This window comes from Colossoma macropomum, unplaced genomic scaffold (genome assembly GCF_904425465.1).
Source record: "Colossoma macropomum unplaced genomic scaffold, Colossoma_macropomum, whole genome shotgun sequence".
NCBI lineage: Eukaryota > Metazoa > Chordata > Actinopteri > Characiformes > Serrasalmidae > Colossoma > Colossoma macropomum.
The window spans coordinates 8,017,600-8,037,913 of NW_023494793.1; the positions used below are offsets into that span (position 1 = coordinate 8,017,600).

A 20,314-nucleotide genomic window follows, 5' to 3' on the forward strand; every position below is an offset into this window, starting at 1 on the left:
TGCTGTAATTCATTTGAGCAGAATATCCTACTCGGCAGTAGTTTGCATTACAACTCTACATGACAGTTTGTTTTTACATTTGTGTTTATTTACCCTGGCAGTCACAAAGAATTGCAAACTTTGGCGTACTACTGTATGACCTTTGATTCTTTCTGTGCAGAAAATGCCCACCCAGGTGCCCCCAGTCAAGTGGATGGAGGGTCATAAAGGTCTGTTCAGTTTGGAGGTTCAAGCTGTGTCTTCAGTTCATATACAGGTTTGTAAAACACACACACACACACACACACACCTACATACACACACACACACACACACACACACACATGCATACATCCTGTCATAGAAATATGAAATATTACATAAAAGCCTGTTCAGTATCTACATTCACCATTGTGCTTTGCGGCAGGACTCTCATCTGGAGCGATTCTTCACTCTGTGCCACGCTCTGGAAGGGAAGCCCACCTTCCCTATCCGTGTTCGGGATGAGAAGCTGACGGAGAATAAGCTGGAGCACGAGCTGAAGCTCAGCATTATATCTCTGTCCTCTTCGGCGCTCGAACCACTTGTTCTCTTCCTCCATCTGGTCCTGGACAAGCTCTTCCGCCTCATCATGCAGCCCATGGTCATCGCTGGACAGACAGGTAAGCAGTTTTGATTTTATAGTAAATAATGAGACGTAATGTGTACATTTTATTTGATGTACATGTAATTTGTATTGAAGAGTCCATATCCTACATTTTCATGTGTTTTCTTTTTCCCCTGAGGTCCACTTATGATGTTTGTGTGGGTTTATGTAGCAAAAACATAATTCAGTTTTACATCATCATTTTTTTTGTCTTTATTCCTCAGAATTAGTCAAGCTATTTTGTTACCGTGCCTTTAAGGCTGATGTATGTAAATGACCTCTATTGTGACTGGCTGCCATGTTTTGTACCTCATTCAAAAGCAGTCCAGACTGAAAAACTTTGGGTTGAATGGGTGGGAATAAACAGATATTGCCTTATTTTACTGTTTTACAGTTCAGTTTCCATACATGTACTGTATAGACTGGGCTGTGAACAATATGTTTACATACTACACCAAACTTTTTATTCAAAAAGTAAGGCAAATCTGCAAGGCAAGGCAAGTCTGGAGTTAAGAGAGAGCAAAACAGACCTGCATATAATTGATATCGGAACAAAACCTTATGTCTTCAAAATGTAACTTTACAAGAGGAGGAAAAAACATTTTTAGCTTTTAGTGTGAAAAAACAACAAAATACACCAAAAATGAATAAACAAAGCCGTTTTGACAGTGATGTTATGTGTAATCTGACTCACTCCTGGCTCCATCTTTAGGGACGTAGTGCTTCTCCGTCTCCAGTGGGATGTACTTCAGCTATCCCTCTGGGAAACACCATCTTCAGTTATATTACTAAAATGCTTAAGGTGGTCATACTAGTGGTTGGGACAGTTGCCATCCTGTGATCAGTGGATTATTCTATTCAAATATCAGTTTATTGCTGTTTACTGTCTTGTGTCATGTCCTTTGGGATGTTTATTTTTTAGCAAACTTGGCCCAAATAGCCTTCGAGTCTGTGGTGTCCGTCGTCAACAGCCTTCACAACAGTCAGGAGCTGGCCAAGGACCACCAGGGCAGGAACTGTCTCTTAGCAACCTACCTCTACTATGTGTTCCGGTTGCCAGACACTCCCCTTGAAGTCCTCAACACAGGTGCGACCGTGACTTCACCTTGGATTAGTACTGATGCAACACTCAGGCATCAAGGAGCAATCCTTGTTTATTTGTGTATTTAATCAGAGTGGATTTATGGTCAGAAGGCAAGTTCAAAAAAGCTCTTTATTTAAAGCTGCAGTTTAAATTTACACAAATTTTTCCTTACCCCAAATTCAAGAAGTTTTCTTCAAGCTTTGCACTAGGAGTTAATGTAGCTAATAAGTTTTGTTGTGTTGTTAGGCACAGGGCCGCTGTATCAAGAGAGCAGGTACAGCACTATGGGTCGAGCCACAGCTACAGCCGTGGGCACCATGCTTCTGCAATCCCGCATCCGCTCCAGCAGCAATCCTGACATACCTGCTCCACACAGCGCAGAGGACGCTGAGGTTAAGAACATAATGGCTGGAAAGGTATTAACACACTCTTACAAATACACAGTTATGTACTCTCACACTGTTTATCATCACGGCCATATCCAAGCCTCTGTGTTTTTTTGAAAACACCAACTGCTCTTTACGTTGAACATGACATGATGAATAGACTGATAAAATGATCCAAAATGATTTGGAAAATAATCTTGCTACATTAACATGAATTGAAGGTTAAGAGCGTTTTTCCTCCTCCGAAACGTTACCATTTCAAAGATAGGACGTTTTGTTATGACTGAACAAGTTAGATCGTTTTAAAGTAAATGTGTTCCAAAGTGTGAAAATCAGTGTCTAACCTTAGGAATTGTCACTACTGAAACATGCATTTTCTGTTGTTAAGTAAACTTTTTTGTGTGTTAATGAAAAATAATATGATGGTATATGTAACTGTTGAAAGCTGTGTTCCCTGCTAGAGAACCCAGAACAGACCAGCATAGCTGGTCACCAGCAAAACCAGCATATGTTGTATTTTGGATGCTGGTATACTGGCCAACCAGTATACCCATACTGGGTGACCAGCTAAACCAGCACAAGATCAGCAAAGACCAGCATAAATCAGCTTAAAGCTGTTTTTGAAGCCAGCTTTGCTAGTCATGCACTGGCTAGCTAGAGTTATGCTGAAAATTAGCTGAAATTGTCTGTACTGAAACAGTCTCTGCTAAAACATTTGGAAGTTTCAATAGTGTTGTGATTGTTTTGTTGCAACAAAATGGAATGTTCAATCATTTATTTTAATAAAATTAAGGTTTAGGGTCATTATTAAGACATGGGGTCACTCAAAAGTATTTAATCTAAAGTCTGAAATCAGTTAAAAGTCTGAAATGTGATTTCAACTCTGACTTTGAGCCAGTAGAATGTAGAATGGTTGAAATTGGTAAAATAATCCATATACTTACATGTTGAACATTTTACTTTGCCATTTCCATGTTTCAATCCACCTCAGGGCTTGAATCATCCTGGTAGCAGAATGTCCACTATCTTTGATGTTACCAGCCACTCTCAGAGTTCCACTGGTAGCACACGGCCCTCAAACAGAAAGGTAACCAATGTTTACCTGTGATTTTTCATGCTTTTGTCTGGCCTCTTGTGCTGCTTATTACAAGTTTGGGGACGCTTAGCTTTTCCAAAATGTTTTTAACCAATGAGCATATTTTCTTGGTCGGTCTGCAGCTGTAGATCTTGCCACTATTCTTTGTAATGTCAGCGCTCATCAACGCTCAAAGCTGTCAGGTATTTGAGCGACGTTTAGAGCAAAAATGTTCAGTATGTGCTTTTAAAAATAGTTCAGAAGGTAAAACTGTCAAATCATTATTAAGCAAAAGCTGCTCTTCACACCTAGAGAGACACTTTAATGTTAGTGACGCTGAGCGTTGCAAAAATACCCAAAATAGTAGTAAATGCCTGTTTTATGATAACAGATCCTTTTTCTAATTTAACCCTTTAGCGCAGACACAAACATGGCCATGTCTTCCATTTAATCTGCTCTTCTCTGTTAATCACATGATTTCTTAATGCTGCTGCGTTAATTTGGTATGTCAAGAACATGAACACAGCCAAAAATTCATAGATTATTATTTATTCTGTGTCACAAACTACATTTCTAAACAAGAAAATGCATAAATAGGATAATGTGTGTTTGACACCAATAGCATTTTTGTCATTACTCTAAAGCTACACCAAGTAAGGTTTGGGGATTTGGAGACCTCTCTGGTGGAAATGAGAACTTGCATGCAACACGCTGAAAAACATTTTATAACGTCACTTGTGCTTCGGAACCCCACAAGCAGATGAATCTGATGATAGCAAACACATAGAAAGAGTATCGAAAGAGAACACAGTATATCATCATCAGTATAATTTTGCATATTTTGCATTTGAGACCTAAACATTTAGCCAGAACTTTTTTTGAGCTGTGCAAGTGACGTTAATATATAAAGACGCATAACATGGTGTAAAAAAACTGCTGTGAACTCCGACTCAACGCTTGACTTTTAAATTACTTTTTCAGGCCTTACTGGGTGACTCACTGCAGCACACACAAACACACACCATATTTTAGTGTGTTTTTCCTTCTTCCACCTGCTTAAAAGAAATCAATAATAAGCTCTTAGCAATCCGAATTGCTCTCTGAATGAGCTTGTGCACTGCTCTGAAAAATCACACTGTATCAAACAATAAGTCTTGTGCATCTTTTATAAAGGGATAGAAAACACAGCTCAAAATCTACACACTGAGATATTCCCTTACAGCAAATTTAACCGAGTTTAAGGAACCATCCCACCAGCAAGATGCTCGGTTCCATAGGGTTAATACAAGAGTAACAGTGAAAATAAAATGGTACCACTTTAGACTACTCTTATAAAGCGTTCATGAATGGTTTAAAATTTGTTTATTGCTGGTTATTAATTAGGTCATGAACACCTTAAAACTCATTAATAAGCAGTTCTAACACATAACAAAAAAAGAGTGGCCAGTTACTTGCCAAATAGTGAACCCACATTCATCTATACTGTCAAACCTCAGATCTTGCTGGTTACTTTTCCTACATTGTCCTCTCCATCAGTCTGTGTTACATCTGTCAGCCTAATCGGATATTCATATTCAACAGGTTACTACTGTCATTGTTATTTCTGTGTTATAACTGCTTATTACTGATTTTTAAGGCATAAATGACCTAATAACCATTTATAAACCTGTTATAAAGGTAGTCATATTGTAAAGTGGTACAAAAGAGCATTATACAGTAAAAGTTTCATTGTAAATTCAAAAGAATGCAATGTGTTCCCAAACGTTTCACAGCCAGTGTATATAGCAGATTGTAATGTGAATCTATGTGTGGATCTGTTGCAGCAATTTCATGAAGAGCTCGCTCTTCAGATGGTGGTCAGCACGGGCGTCTGCAGAGAGAATGTCTATAAATACTGCTGGTTCTTCTTTGAACTCCTGGTGAGAGCACAGCGGGGTTGATTGAGTTGAGGGATTTAATGATCAGGTTAATGTAGCTGCATGAGAACAATCAAGACAGAGCAATTATGAAAAGAGACACATGAATCACCTGTAGACTCTCTCATTTTTCTTTAAATGTTGAGAGAAATCACAGTGGATTTCTCATAATGGAGCCTGCTGTTTCTTTGATTTTGATTTCATGTTTAGATTTTAGAGTTAGTGTTGTTAGTTTGCTATCATTTAATGCCTAATAATACAATTACATGATTAATTACAAATTTTCATAATGAATTACAGTTAGATTTCATTTATGTTTTCTGCCAGCAAAAAACATAGCATGCTTTTGTTATCACCTTATCAGCGTGGGTTTATAAAGTGTGTTTGTGTGTATGTGCGTAATCCAGGTAAAGAGCATGGCTCAGCATGTAACTCAGATGGAGAAACTGGCAGTGCCCCGCAAGAATCGGTTTTCTGACCGCTTCAAAGACGACATTACCACTATTGTTAATGTGGTAACAGCTGAGATTGGCACTATACTGGTGAAACAACAGAAGGTGAGGATTTTAAACTGTTGTTGGTGCTGTAAACGTTGAATCCCTAACATGACATCTCTAACAATTTTATAGGAGAAGGGGAAAACATTCATGATTATATGAGTGTAACAGGAATTTTAGCAAGTGAATTTGGTCCGTTCATCCTAAAATGTTCACACAATATAAAGGACAGCTGTATTTACCGTATCATATTAACAATAATAACAGTCACCTGGACCACAAGATTACTGTGAAGTAGCTGTAGTCTGCTGTCAACTTAAGTAATAAGCTGAAAGCTCCTGTATTTTACATACCAGCTGTGACATTAATGCAACTCAGAAGACAGTAATTTACTGTATATTTACAGTGTAGTTAACATTTAAAGTTCAAATACACATTTATCAGAAATTTTAACATTGCTTTATAATTTTCACAAAACTTATATCTGGTAATACCAATAAATGACAGCATTTTTGTCAACATCTCAGTGTTCCAGCATTTAAACAGTCCAAAAAAGTATTTAAAAAAATCAGCATAAAACTTAAATTATTAGAATAAAAACTTCAAATATTTGTATTAAAGTGTTTATGCCCTTTTAACTGTCATGTCTAATAACACAATGTGATACAATTCAATGTCAATATCACAGTAATTTGTGGCATTATTTCAGACAATATCTTAAGATTAGTTGATTTCACAATAAAATGATCAATACAGTATTTTGCGATGGAAAATTACTGTTAAATATTGTGAAATAAAATAAAATGAAATAAAATAAACGGAGATAAGGCCCATTTTAAGGAACAGTGTTATGCACCGATATGGGAATGTGGGCTGATTGTAGTCGCTGATACCTAAACATTTATAATGTAGACATTGTGAGTATATCTCATATCATAGCAGAGAAATGTAACCATTATTTCTGTAGGGTTACGAATGCAGTAAAAGGAAAGAGTTTGAACAGTGTTTCTAGTTTCTAGTGTTTGTTAGCAGTGTTAGCCTTGTTGCTCCAGTTCTAAACTAAATGAGAAAAATTTGGACTCCAAATTCTTGGCGGATCTGTTACCTCTGGGTTAAGCAGAAAATTGGGTAAATTAGATTTTTCGCCAAACTCTTCCTTTAAGCAAATATCTGTCAATAACGATATGATTCCGATGTCATTGTGCATCCCTAACAGGTGAAGGTAAAATAGCAGTCAATGTAAGAATGATAATAGTGTTTATATTGTCATTTGTCTGGCAGGAGCTGGATCAGGCAGAGAAGGTGAACATTAGTCTGGCTTTCTTCATTTATGACCTGATGTCCCTCATGGACAGAGGCTTTGTCTTCAACCTGGTGAGGAACTACTGTAACCAGGTAAGAGGCGTTGATAATGTTTTATTTTGATTATCTATTAATATCACTTTAACTTTTCCTGAGCCCGAAGAACTCTAGCCCTAACAGTAAACATCAGCTCAATGCCTAAACCTAACCCTGTTTGTGATCTAAACCCTAAACCCTAATGCTTTTGTAAATCACTTTATTAGACAGTCTGTTAACACTTCGAGCATCTATAGATAGTCAGTAGTGCACTAGCCAAATAAAGTGGCGCTTTAGTACATTGTCAACACATTATAAACATGCATTATGGCATTAACCTTAGTAAATTCAGGCTGCATTGCTGTTATACCTGTAACTGTGCTTCTTGCTGTGTGATTTCCAGATGTCAGCGAAGAGTGTGTCCATGTCCACTCTGATCAGCATGAGGCTGGAGTTCCTGCGAGTTCTCTGCAGTCACGAGCACTATCTGAACCTCAGTTTGTACTTCAGTAGCCCTGCTTCTGCCCCTGCCTCCCCCTGCCCCTCCATCACCTCACAGGTCAGCAAGTTTCACCCACAAACAAGACCTATTCATAGATACTGCTCTTACAAATCAGAAGAACACTCTGTAGTTCGCAGGTATATGGAATCATATGGATCCGCAGATGTTTACAGAAATAAAGTTCAAATACAGTATCTGTATTTAATCAGATATGCTGGAATGGAAATGATCTTTCTGGGCTAAAGAATGAAAATTCTTCAAGCCATCTGTAGCTAATCTCATCCATTTAAACAAATGTATAGGCTATGTATCTTTACTCTAGACTCCAGAAAATCTGGTTTTCATTGCTCAGTGTAGAACTGCCTGCTTTGACATAAAGAATGACCACAACTAGGGGCAGATTTACTAACGTTTTGCACCGTCACAAACTGCATTTTGACGTTAAGAAGTGGATTTACTAAACAAGCGCAACCTATAAAAACACTGAAGGGGTGGTCGCTGCTCTCTCGCTGCAAGTGCACTTATAGGAGTTTCCCTCTCAAAGCACAAAATACTGAGAGGAGATTATTATAATTAAGTCCCTGTTCCACTTTATGAAGACAGACAGTAAATATTGACTGTGTGTTATTTAACGTCTGAGAAAAGCTTTTCATATTTTTGGCTCTAACATGGCTGCCGTTGTTTATTTATTTATTTCCAAATACTTGGAATGTTCTAAACTGCTTTTTCTTAAAGTGGGTTTATTTCCAACACTATCCAAGAGCAGGTTTTGTCTAAATAATGACCTGACAGTGTCTTTTCCAAACAATTGTTAAAAGCACATATTGAAATGCTTTCACTCTGCAGTACCTCTACACTTAACTCTACTCCATCTTTCATTATTCCTGCTGTGGTTTATGTGTGCACGTAGCAGAAATGTCATAGCCATCGTTTGATGTACTGCATGTAGGTAAGAGGTTATGCTCAAAATCATACAATTCCCAAACGACCTGTGTGAGCGCAGAGAAATTAAACAGGGATTTTGCAATATTGCATGGTTTCCAAATGCACTGTTCCACCTGTGTTCATTTGCATGGAACGTCTTAGTAGATAACCTGCTAAACTGGCCACCCCCACCAGCACAAAGTTTCAATAGATTGTCAGTAAATTGTGCCTCTTTTAGTAAATCTGGCCCCTAGTGCTCGGGTAGGTGTTTGTTAAAAAGGTACCACAAGAAAATGTTTAATATACAGTATAATTATATGGTGCTGTTTTAATGGCAACTGCATACTTGCTGTGTAACAAAAACTGTGTCTGTATTATTCTGTAATTAGTGCTGCAATTACAGCACAGTATACATTTTATGCATTTGTCAAACTGTTCATTTTCAATGTTTGAATAAACTCCAGCCCCCCACAACATTAAAGTGTCCCCACCCCTGAGTTTAAGCCCTTGCTTACAGACATACAGCTTACAAAGTATAGATAGATGGTAGGTGTGTGTTTTATGTGGGATGCACACATGAACAATGAAATAATGAATGAAACAATGAAACAATAGTGTTGAACAATGAAACAATGAATGAATGAATAGGTAATTAATGGTAGCGCACAGCTTCTAATGCAATAAGTAATGAAAATGATGCAAAAAGTACTAAACGCTAAAAGTGTAGCGCGTCTGCCTCCAAGAGTAGCGCCATTGACTCCTTTTCCATTAGTGCAGATCTCATTTTTAAAGCAATTTTAAAGCTAAAATGAAGAATGCTCATTTTAACCGGTAGTTGTTAAAAATGTGGAAAATGCAAGCATTGTGAGAGAGACATCTTGAAATGAGTCCAAGCCACTCTCACAGCGCAAAATATCATTACCTTCATTTTTGGCGAGCCAGGATGGCAAGGATGAAAGCAAATCAAATCCAGTAAAAGCACCGAATGAAGTTCTCTTAGCTCCAGTGTCTTGTTGCTTTTGTCCTTGCCATGAGCTCAGAAAAAAAAAAGTTAAAAGCTTTATAATATTTTCTGATGTGAGGGAAAGGATCATGGATTCATTTAAGGATGGTCTTCTCATAATCGCTGCCTTTTTTTTGCCTCTCCTTTGCAAAGGACGTCTTTCAGAGTGCTACACTCTCTGGTCATTTACATCAAAAGCTTGTGAAAGTCATGCTCTTCCTGTTAGCTGCCATATTTCACAAAGTGACATTACTGTGTGTACGTGTGTGTTTGCTTGCAGACCTCAAGCTCATGTAGTTTGCAGGATCAGAAGATTGTGGCCATGTTTGATCTGTCTCAGGAGTTTAAGCAGCAGCACTATCTGACTGGTCTGCTACTGACCGAACTCAATGCAGCACTGGACATGGAGTCAGAAGGGTCAGTCCAACACACTTAACACAGAAGAAATATGTGAGCTAAAAATGACTGGACAGTCAGTTTTCTCTAAAGTTTAATTAATATTATTTCAAACAAATCCTGTAATTACACCCTTAACCCTTATAGTCAACACAAAAAAAGTGGCATAATTCTGTTGTTTTGTCTATTTTAATAGATAAAACACTAATGATGTTGTTCCATTTAGTTTATGCATAAAGGACATAATCTCACAAAGCCAAAAATTCATAGATTTTTATTTCGATTGTCTCACGAATAACCATTATAAACACGTATGAATACATATGAATTGGAATACTTTTATTTATACAAGCTTATGCAAAAGTTTGACCACCCCCAGTCATATTACATGTTTTGCATGTCCTCTACAGAGAGCACACTTTAGTATGGCATTTTTCTGCAAATATTAGTGCACGATTTCTGTTTGCTTGCTGAATGTAATATTTTGGGAAAAAAAAAAACTAATTAAATAATAAATAATTAAGTGTGACATGACCTTTCTACCTGCCTCATTTTATATTGTTGTGTTTCCAATATGTTAAATTTAGCAAATTAACCTGAAATTGTGCATTAAAATGTGCAGAAGTATGTTCTCTGTAGAGGATATGTCGACTTATTTTCACAAATCAACAAAACATGTCATTTGACCAAGGGCGCCCAAACCTTTGCACAAGGCTGTACAAACAGTACTGTGCAAAAGTCTATGGCACCTGAGCACCTTATTTAAGCACAGTTATACTGGCAGTAAATGTGTTTTTGCTTCTAAGATCACCACGTATCATTGGAATAAATGTAAATGTAGTTGATATCTTGGGAGCTAGTTTGAAGAACAGAGTTTGGTTCTAGATTTCCCCTGCATGACCCCAGCCATCACATGAAATTATCAAATTGCATTACACCTGAATAACTAATAAAGGATTGCAACCAGATACTGGATGATAACTATAGATAATAATAGGCTTCCTTGTGGAGGGGTTTGAAAATGGTTCAGTGAGCACATTGACATGCATACAATCACTGCTTATTGTATTATTATTATTTTTATTGCAATAGTTTTTCAGAGCATATAAATGCTTACTGCCCAGATAAATGTTTTTTTAATGTAATTCTCATGTGCCTAAACATTTACACAGTACTGTATATACTTCATATACTTCTCTTATTGCTACTCTGATGAAGGAAATCAGTAATAAGCCCTCAGTGATCTGAACTGCATTCTCAATTCTTAGATTGTATTGTAAATGTGCAGTGCATTCAACAGTAATGGCAGCATTGTGCTTCTTTTATACAGTGAGAAACACAGTAGCACTCAGAAAACTCCAATTCCACATGCTGATATATTTTACTATGGCCAATGTGGACAAGGACATATCCAACAGTGAGACATCACTAAAGCTTTTTAATTTAAAAGGACTTAACTCTAGGCTTCAGTTATTATTATTTTATTATATCATACAGTATATTCTATGAATTACTGAGTGACTAACATAAAACTAACATGTAAAGTATGTAGGTATGAGACTGAGCTGTTCTGGACCCATTAATGTTTCCTTAGGGTTTAAAGGGTTAATATTGTAATATTATGTTAATATTAATATTATGTTATTATATAACATAATAGTGTTAGTAGTAGGCGGCCCGGTGGCGCAGTGGGTAGCGCTGTCGCCTCACAGCAAGAATGGCCTGGGTTCGATTCCCGGCCGGGCGCCCCAGGGTCATTTCTGTGTGGAGTTTGCATGTTCTCCCCGTGTCTGCGTGGGTTTCCTCCAGGTTCTCCGGTTTCCTCCCACAGTCCAAAAACATACAGTCAGGCCTATTGGACGCGCTAAATTGCCCCTAGGTGTGAATGTGTATGTCTGTCTGTCCCTGCGATGGACTGGCGACCTGTCCAGGGTGTATCCTGCCTTCCACCCAATGACAGCTGGGATAGGCTCCAGCACCCCACCATGACCCAGAAGGATAAGCAGTTTAGATGATGTGTGTGTGTGTGTGTATTAGTAGTATTTTAATTACATTGATTAAGTACTAATTCCATTTGTTGTCTATGTTCCTTTTATTGATAGTCTGCTTTTAATTGTGAATCAAGAGTCAGAAAGTTTTTGCTAATTTGGTGGATGTGTGTGTGTGTGTGTGTGCATGTGTGTGTAGAGGTAAGGTGCAGCGCAAAGCCATTAATGCCACATACAGCTTGCTGTGTGCTCATGATCTGGACGCTCGCTGCACAAGGCCAGAGGTCAGGACTAAGATTGCTGCCCTCTACCTCCCCCTGGTGGGCATCATCATCGACTCCATCAACTACCTTGACTTCACAGGTACTCGGTCGCTTTCTTTCACAGCACCAGTGATTTCAGTGAGGACTTCTTCATGTCATGTTTTACTCACATGGTCTCTGTATGTGTGCATTTCCACTTCTGCAGTTTCAGAGTCACGGGGTAGCAAGGGCAAGACCAACGGCCCAGAGGATGACTTTGAAAGCGTCACTCCCATTAATCAGTCTGTTGCCATGGCGATTGCAGGAAACCCCTTCAACACCTTGGCAAGAAATGCACTGGTGTCTATGGCTTCTGTGGTGAGGAAGTTTCACCTCGCTGTACAAGAAATACCCTTTCCTTCCTGTTGTGTCACTTACAGCACCAGTTCAAAGTTTGGGCACACGTGTCTGCATTTGTACTCTTTACAGTATTACAGACATTTTGACCTAAAGGCTTCTGCCTAAATGCTTGAAATGTCTTTCTAAGACAAATATACAGTTGTAGGCAAAAGTTCGGGCACACCTGGTCAAACATCCTCTACAGAGAACAGACTTAAGCACATTTTGCTGAACAGATACTGGTTATGTGATGACTTTAACGTATTGGGAAAATAACATAAAATGTGTCCTGTGCAAAATTTATGGTACATTTTATATTTTATGTTTTTTATGTTTTCTAAAAAACATAAATTGTGAACAAAATTTGCAGAAAATGCCATTCTTTTCTTAGAAAATCAACAAAACGTCATTTGACCGATGGTGTTCTTTTGCATATAGCTGTAAACAGTGAAATTAATGCTTATATATGACAAACAAAAAATGTGAAATGAAAAGAATAATTTTCCCACAAGTTTTCAGCAGCCTACAAAAATCTCAGTGTCTGTGAAACTTCTTCAAGAACTTCTTCCTCTCAGATGGCTGCTTATAAAGTTGCTTGATAGTTTGTTACATTAAAAGCATAACAAATGCTACATTAAGACAAATGGGTCTGATTTGAAGGATACAAAAATACAAGACTTTAGTTGCTGCTCAGTTCCGTTTCATGGTTTTGATTTCCTGGGTTTGTATGGTACACTGTTCCTCTTGGTCAGTCAGTTATAGTCTTTGGTTTGGATGTTCAGAAACAGCACCTGTGTCTTTATCCCACAGTCGGGTAAAATCGGCAACACGCTGACAGCAGAGACGAGTCGCAATCTGCTGGTGTGTTTCTTGTGGATCATGAAGAACGCTGATCAGAGCCTGATCCAGCGCTGGGTGGTTGACATGCCCTCCTCTCAGCTCAGCCGCCTCCTCGAGCTCCTCACCATCTGTGTCTCCTGCTTCGAGTACAGAGTAAGAGCACACAGTGTCTTCTCCAAAGAAGCCCTGACATAATATTAACCCTGATAACCCCCATTTTCCAGATGATATTTCTGAGGATATTAGATATTAATCCACTTGCAATAGGAAGGGAAAAGTCCAAGGAAAATAAATGAACAGACTAGTGCTTCCAAAACTTGAATTAAAGAAGTTAAAAGATCGTGCAAGGCCTGGTAGGCCAACAAAACTGTCTGCATCAGATAAACAGTACTTAAAGCTTTCATCTTTGAAAGAGAGGAGAAAATCAAGCTACACTGTTGCTTCAGATCTGAAAGAAATCCACAGGTGTTTCTGTCCGTCCTTCCACTGTGAGAAGACAACTCAACGCTATGAGTCTGAAAGGATGTGTAGCTGACAAGAACACGTTACTGAGAAAAGAAAATAGACCAATCTCAGAAGAATAGACTGATCAGAAAATGCAACCAGCTACTAAGACCAAATGTAGAATTGTAGAATAATAGAATGTAGAAAGATATTCCTGCAGATTTCTTTGAAAAACTGAAAGCAAGTTTCCTGAAAAGACTGGAAGCTGAAATAAATGCCAAAAAATTGTATTAATTTTCTTCTATATATGTTTTCCTCTTTTTTTCTGACACTGAACATGACTAGTACTAGTATGTAATGGCTGTTTTACTGGAAATAAAAAAAAAAATGAAGAGTAGTGTCTGACTTCCGCACAGTACTGTAAATAAAGAAAATTTTTGTAAAAAGTCAGAAAAATTCAATTTTCATAAAAATAAAAAACGCTTGGTGTTTGATTTTTGTTGTCCCTATTCCACTACCAAGTTTCTCCAGCCCAATTTGTAGTGAATTTTAAAAATTAATTCTGAATCATTTCAAAATAATTGAATCTAATGTGGTGAAATTTGAGATTTCATGATACTGAATTATTTCCTGAGGATTTGATCAAATTGAATGGTTGTGAGATCAGAGATGTACATTTCCGGTTGTTTACTAACCACACAACGTATCTGCTCCATTGTGCGTGAGGTTAGTGAACTCATGATGGATCTTGTATGTGTATGGTGCGTGAATGCATGCAATTGTTTTTTCCTGTTTGTGGATGTGCGTGTGTGCATTAATGGGCGTGTGTCTGTGTGTGTTTTCCATTCTCCATATATATGTGTGTGTGTGTGTGTGTGTGTATGTGTGTAGGGGAAACAGAGCTCTGATAAGGTGAGCACGCAGGCCCTGCAGAAGTCACAACAGGCTAAAGCTCGTCTGGAGGAGGCGCTGTTGGGAGGCATGGGGGCCAGAGGAGAGATGATGAAGAGGGTGGGAGGTGAGTGATCATCTTCCACCACCTCAAACACGTCAGACAGAAAAATCACTCTTCGCTCGGCTTTTAGGCAAAGACTATGAATAATGTAGAGGCGCATGGACACTGAATGAGCTATAAAAATAATTGCTTTGCAAGACATCCGCATGTGGGAGTATTGTATTGTCTACAAGAAGTCAGACCTATTTCCATTTGATGGAGTGTTGACTTCCTTGTATTGAGTTGTTTTTTGAATGTTGGTGTCGTTTCTCTCTCTCTCTTTCTCTCTCTCTCTCTCTCTCTCTCTCTGTAGGTAATGACCGTACTGTGGGCCAGAGAGAAAACCTGCGCTGGAGGAAAGACCTCACACAGTGGCGCCAGACCAACGACAGGCAGGACAAGTGAGGGCAGACAATATGAGATCATTTCACTATATGCATGATGAACTGTATCATTCCATCCAGCCCCTGGATTGTACACTAAACCAAGTCAAAGCTATTTATGTAGTGTTTTTTGTGCTGACATTGCAATGCTAAGCTCTATACAGACCAACATACAAAAGGTAAAAACAAATCAAAATTAAAATCAAAAGAAAAATTATATAAAAAGCTTTTGATCCTGGCGATGTTATTTCCAGCCATACAAGACCAGACTCTTATCTCTTTGACTGGGGAGAGACCAAAATACCTGAAACTGAAGATCAAATCACTGTTTTAAGAACAAATTTGAAATAAAAAAACTTCAGAAATAGTTTGTAGCGTTTGGCTCAAATAACGCATTAAAATGTGTTTTTCGGGTTTCTGGCTAGATCTCCACAATGATGGAGGTGCTTTCCATGCAGCATAACCAGCAAGCTGATTGGCTCTTATTCTTGAAGGGTAGAACTTTCTCTGCAAACAGATGCCATGTTAAGCATCATGAGCTTATCCTTTCATATTTCAACCAGTGACCCGTCTCTTCTTTTATAACGTCTCTGGCTCTAACTCTCCTGCATCACTCTGCGTGATGCTAGCCAACGTCTGTTGGCTGATGTAACAGAATTGCCAGTTGGTAGTGTCATATGAAAGGGGGGAGACCTAGATAGTGGGTTGGATTTGGTCATGACTAAATTTTGGGAAAAACTGTGTAAAAAAAAAACTAAAAAAACAGGTGAATGAAAGGAATGATGAATGAAAGTCAGTCTTCACCAGTGAGCATTAAGCTGGCTGTATGCCTTAAACGACTAACCAAAATTGAACTGCTGCCAAACAAGAACTTTTCTACATCTTTGTGTGCCTTTCTAACAGCACTACTAGAGGCTCTGTCTAGATAGTAGTGATATGTAACGTAGACCAGTTGCAATCAGAGGGTGGTCTCAGAACAAGCAGTGCGGTGATTAGTTCTATTTAGCAGCCGGCGCACTGCGTCATATTAACTCAAACCACCATGTCAGTTTGGTCAAAAAAGACATCTTCTCCTTGAAACGTCCTTTCCATTTGAAATATACTGTTGGCTTTATACCAAATGGAATAATGCTAATTGACTTCCATTCATTTTTTCATACTGGGAATAGAAACAGAACTACCAAAATAAATAATGTCAAAGTTGACAAATAAAATTAAAAGATGAATAAACAGTGTCCTTTGCCCTCAGCAGCTAAACTAGAGTGACATGTTTCCTTGTTCTTCATTTCAGATCCAAAGCTGAGTTGGACCAGGAAGCTATAATCAGTGGGAATTTGGCCACAGAGTCCAACCTCATAGTGCTGGACCTGCTGGAGATCATTGTGCAGGTAATCCAGGAGAAATTTGAATTCTGTCTTGCCATTTGCGACATTTTGCGTATACCTAGAAAGTTCAACTGAATAACTAAAAGAATGAGATAAAAGAAGGTAGTAATAGAAAGTGTGTGTGTGTGTGTGTGTGTGTGTGTGTGTGTGTGTGTGTGTGTGTGTGTGTGTGTTCACAGGCTGTGCCGCTTGCTGACTGTAAGGATAACGCGATTGGAGGAGTTCTGAGAGTTCTCTTGCACTCCTTAACATGTAACCAGAGTACCACTTATTTATCTCACTGCTTCAGCACCATCCGGGCGCTCATTGTGAAGGTACAGAGCAACAGTTCGCGATTGTTTTCTACTTGAAAACATTTTAGTGTATTTAACATTGGCTCATTATACAAATGCCCTTAACAACCCATGCTATGTTTGTTTTTCTCAGTTAATGTGACAGTGACAGTATCTACTTTTCTTGACTGTAACTTTGACTGTGCTTATTCATGTTTGTCCACATTAGAGATGTAAGCTGTGTAACTGATGATATCCATTAAAAAAACAGTGTAGTGCAATGTAAAGACCTCACTGACTGGGATTTGTTTTCATACAGAAATGAAGATTTTCATATATTGTTATAGGTTAAATAAGACTGAAGCAGTTGGGTAGTTCAAGCTTCTTTTATGTCATTGGTCTTGTTTGTAGTGTTAACTGTGCTGTTGTGATGTGTTGTAGTTTGGGGACGTGTTGTTCGAGGAGGAGGCTGAGCAGTGTGCTGATCTCTGCCAGAAAGTGCTTCACTACTGCAACAGCTGTGTGGACAGCAACCGGAGCCAAGCCTGCGCTACACTCTACCTTATCATGAGATACAGCTATAGCTCAGCCAGCGTAAGACACCATACACACACTGCACTGCACTCAGTGACAGCTGGTCATAATATTGAATGGGGAGCTAAAAAACAGTAGCTTGTAAACTGTCATATGAGCTCAGAAACAAATCATATTTGAGAGCCCCTTCTCAGCTACAGCAATGAAATAATAAAATAAGCTGTCTAGCTAGCTACTGGTTGCAACTTAATGTTTAAGTGTGGGTGTACCATCACCTTATTGCTGTATCACACTATATTTCACTGCAGCACTGCACTTTTTATCGACTGCAACATGAACAGAACATGACAAGATTTAAGTTCAAATGTGTATTGTATTATTAAATGTTAGGGTCTGTACAACAGCAATATGCAAAGTAAAATACTTCTTACCTAAATGTCTGTGACAAGCAGTTATAAACTTCAAATGTTTGTGTTACAACTTCCAAATGTCAGTTTACAGCTATAGTACTTCTGTTAGCTTGGCACTAACATAATACTGCAAATCCCATAAGGGCTCTAATAGTAAATACCATAATTGCAGGAATGGAAATCATATAAATTATTATTATTTTGATTAAAAAACAAAATGATTCTGCTTTAAGCATTGACATGTAATGGTATGCTTACAAAGTGACTGTATTTGACTCTCAGTAGAAATAAAATGAAAAAAGTTCATATTCATGTATGTATATGCAGTATTCTACAGTGGCTTCAAAGGTGTAGGTGCCAGTCAGACTTAAGAACGACCCACCAGTTCTTAAGTCTTGTGACCTTTTGGTGGTGCCCACAAAAGTCATACATAATCAGCTTCTAGTCACTTGTTAACTGCAGGTAAAACAATGCAGGTGCCAAAAATCAGTGGTGAACCGTGGCTATTAGAGTTAGGCCTTTGATTCGGGCCATAAATCTCACCTACAGTAAAGCTAATTTCTGCTAGTGCCCCCATGGAATTTTAATAGTATGTTAGCACTAGGCCAACGGTGAGTCACATTAATATTTTTTGGCTGTTCTAAAGTAAACACAGACATTTGGAGCTGTTAAAAGTCACCCTGTTGCATTTTTACAGTGATTCCTTCAGTAAAGAGCCCTGGCACAGAGTCGCTGTTGTTTTCTATTTCTAACATCTGACTGAAACATATTGGCCAGGCTACCACTCATACATGCAGTCAGTGAAATATTCAGGACTTACAGAAGGCCTAGAATGACATTCTCAACAAATGAGCCCTACCCATTGTAAATCAAAACGTGCTTGGTCTTCAATAAGGTCATGCAGACGTGTCAGTGTGGTTTAGGACACAGTATGACTGACTGTGGTCTGTAGAAATGAAAACAATTTCACTTCTACAGTCAGCCATTTCAGACACCAGGGTGGGTATTCATAAAGCAGGGCTGGTCTTGGTTCAGTCCTCCATATTCATGACAGTCATTGTACAAATACTGATTCTACATAAGCATTCTTAGTCCTGAGCTGGTTTGTGAATACACACCTTTTTGTCTAAAGTGACTGGCCACAGTTTTGTTCATTTGTATAGTGCACAGTAAGTCATAGTGTGTCCTAAACCGCATCAATGAGATTTAAATCATCTCTTAAAATCTCTTGAAAGACATGTGTAACAGGTCTTCTGAAGCTCTGAAAAAAACTGGAGCCTACACATACTTTATCCAGGCAACATTGTAAATGTATTGGGATAGTCTTCATAGGCACTTTTATAGGGACCTACAGGGGACACTAGTTTCGTTCTTCCCTCTGCAGTCCGCTGCGGGATTAGGCAGTTTGAAAATAAGGATATACTGCTTTGTCATTCCCATTTGCTACTGGAACCAAAGCAATGAGACTGATGAAGCGAAATGCAAGATTTCATTAGCTCGTGCAAGAAAGTGCTGAACAAACTGAAAACCAATAAATATATATGTGATTTTAATGAGCTTATGTAGCCGAGTTAGACCTTTGAAAGTCAGACATGAGTAGTGGAGAAATCATTGAGCGCTCTTCTTTTCCGCTGAAGTCACAAGAATCTGACACATTTTACCAAATCTGTCTATGACAAACGATTGACTTTTGGCAGTCACTTTAATAGGACGTGCGCAGTGGGGTAGCTGGCGGCCCTGTAGGGTTCTAAGGGTTAGACTTAATTTTGAAAAGAAAGAGAGGGCTGAAGTGCTACTAGCCTATTTCTTCTCATCATTAGATCCTAGAGCTCAGCTGGCAAAAACACACACACACACACCTGCACCACACTGTACTTCACCATGTGATCTGACTGGAGCTAAACCAACATAAGATATACACACACCTGCACTACACTCCACCTAATCATGAGATACTGCTTTATCTCAGCAAGCTTAAGACACCCACATGCACATATACTTGTACTACACTTGACCTCATCATGAGATATGACTATAACTATAGCATAGCTCAACTAATCACAAACACACCCACCCACACACGTAAAGCCCCTGTCAGGAATTTCCAAAACAGCGTCACAGCCTGCCAAGTGCTTATCCCCAAGTTTACTAACAGAGGTTGCTCAAGATGGAATGACGGCGTTTCCACAAATATAGCATCATTAGAAGCAGTACAGCAAATGTCTGTTATTATTTACAGTATTCTGTTAGATGAAGCTCAGCTACAACATGCAATACCACAGCCAGGCAAAAGAAAAGCAACAGAGCAGCTGTTTGACTGTCACAGTACATGGCAAATGGCTAAGCTTATAATTATAATCATTTACAATTGTAATATCTACAACTTTCTGCTCCACTGCTACTCAGCAACACTGAGGAATAACACTTTGAAAGCCTCCTTTGCTGCAGTACCCAAAACCGGCCTGCTGGATGCGGTAGCTTCTAATTGAAGCTTCAAAAAAGCTGTCACACAAACATGGCCTGCATTTGCATACAGTTTCCTTTGCTTGGTAGTGTCACGCCTCACGTATTCCACTAATGACGCCATGTTTGGGAGAGGGTCTGTATGTCTGAGTTTGGTCTTTCCAGAGTGTACTGCTGGATGGACTATTTCCTCTATTCACTTTGTTTGCCCCCC

At 38.7% G+C, this 20,314-nt stretch overlaps 1 protein-coding gene across 2 annotated transcripts in view; it reads left to right on the forward strand.

The window, feature by feature from the left end:
* Positions 1-20,314, forward strand: part of dock8 (dedicator of cytokinesis 8) — an 87,343-nt gene that overhangs the window by 48,902 nt on the left and 18,127 nt on the right. For both annotated transcript variants that reach the window (XM_036578357.1, XM_036578358.1), the window contains 18 exons: positions 161-256; positions 407-641; positions 1,548-1,712; positions 1,956-2,125; positions 3,087-3,182; positions 4,994-5,089; positions 5,494-5,643; positions 6,865-6,978; positions 7,325-7,480; positions 9,631-9,767; positions 11,934-12,097; positions 12,203-12,354; positions 13,186-13,368; positions 14,551-14,677; positions 14,967-15,054; positions 16,328-16,424; positions 16,601-16,735; positions 17,135-17,287. In XM_036578357.1, the coding sequence (XP_036434250.1) occupies positions 161-256; positions 407-641; positions 1,548-1,712; positions 1,956-2,125; positions 3,087-3,182; positions 4,994-5,089; positions 5,494-5,643; positions 6,865-6,978; positions 7,325-7,480; positions 9,631-9,767; positions 11,934-12,097; positions 12,203-12,354; positions 13,186-13,368; positions 14,551-14,677; positions 14,967-15,054; positions 16,328-16,424; positions 16,601-16,735; positions 17,135-17,287 (2,514 nt within the window). The remainder of the gene's footprint in view (positions 1-160; positions 257-406; positions 642-1,547; positions 1,713-1,955; positions 2,126-3,086; positions 3,183-4,993; positions 5,090-5,493; positions 5,644-6,864; positions 6,979-7,324; positions 7,481-9,630; positions 9,768-11,933; positions 12,098-12,202; positions 12,355-13,185; positions 13,369-14,550; positions 14,678-14,966; positions 15,055-16,327; positions 16,425-16,600; positions 16,736-17,134; positions 17,288-20,314) is intronic.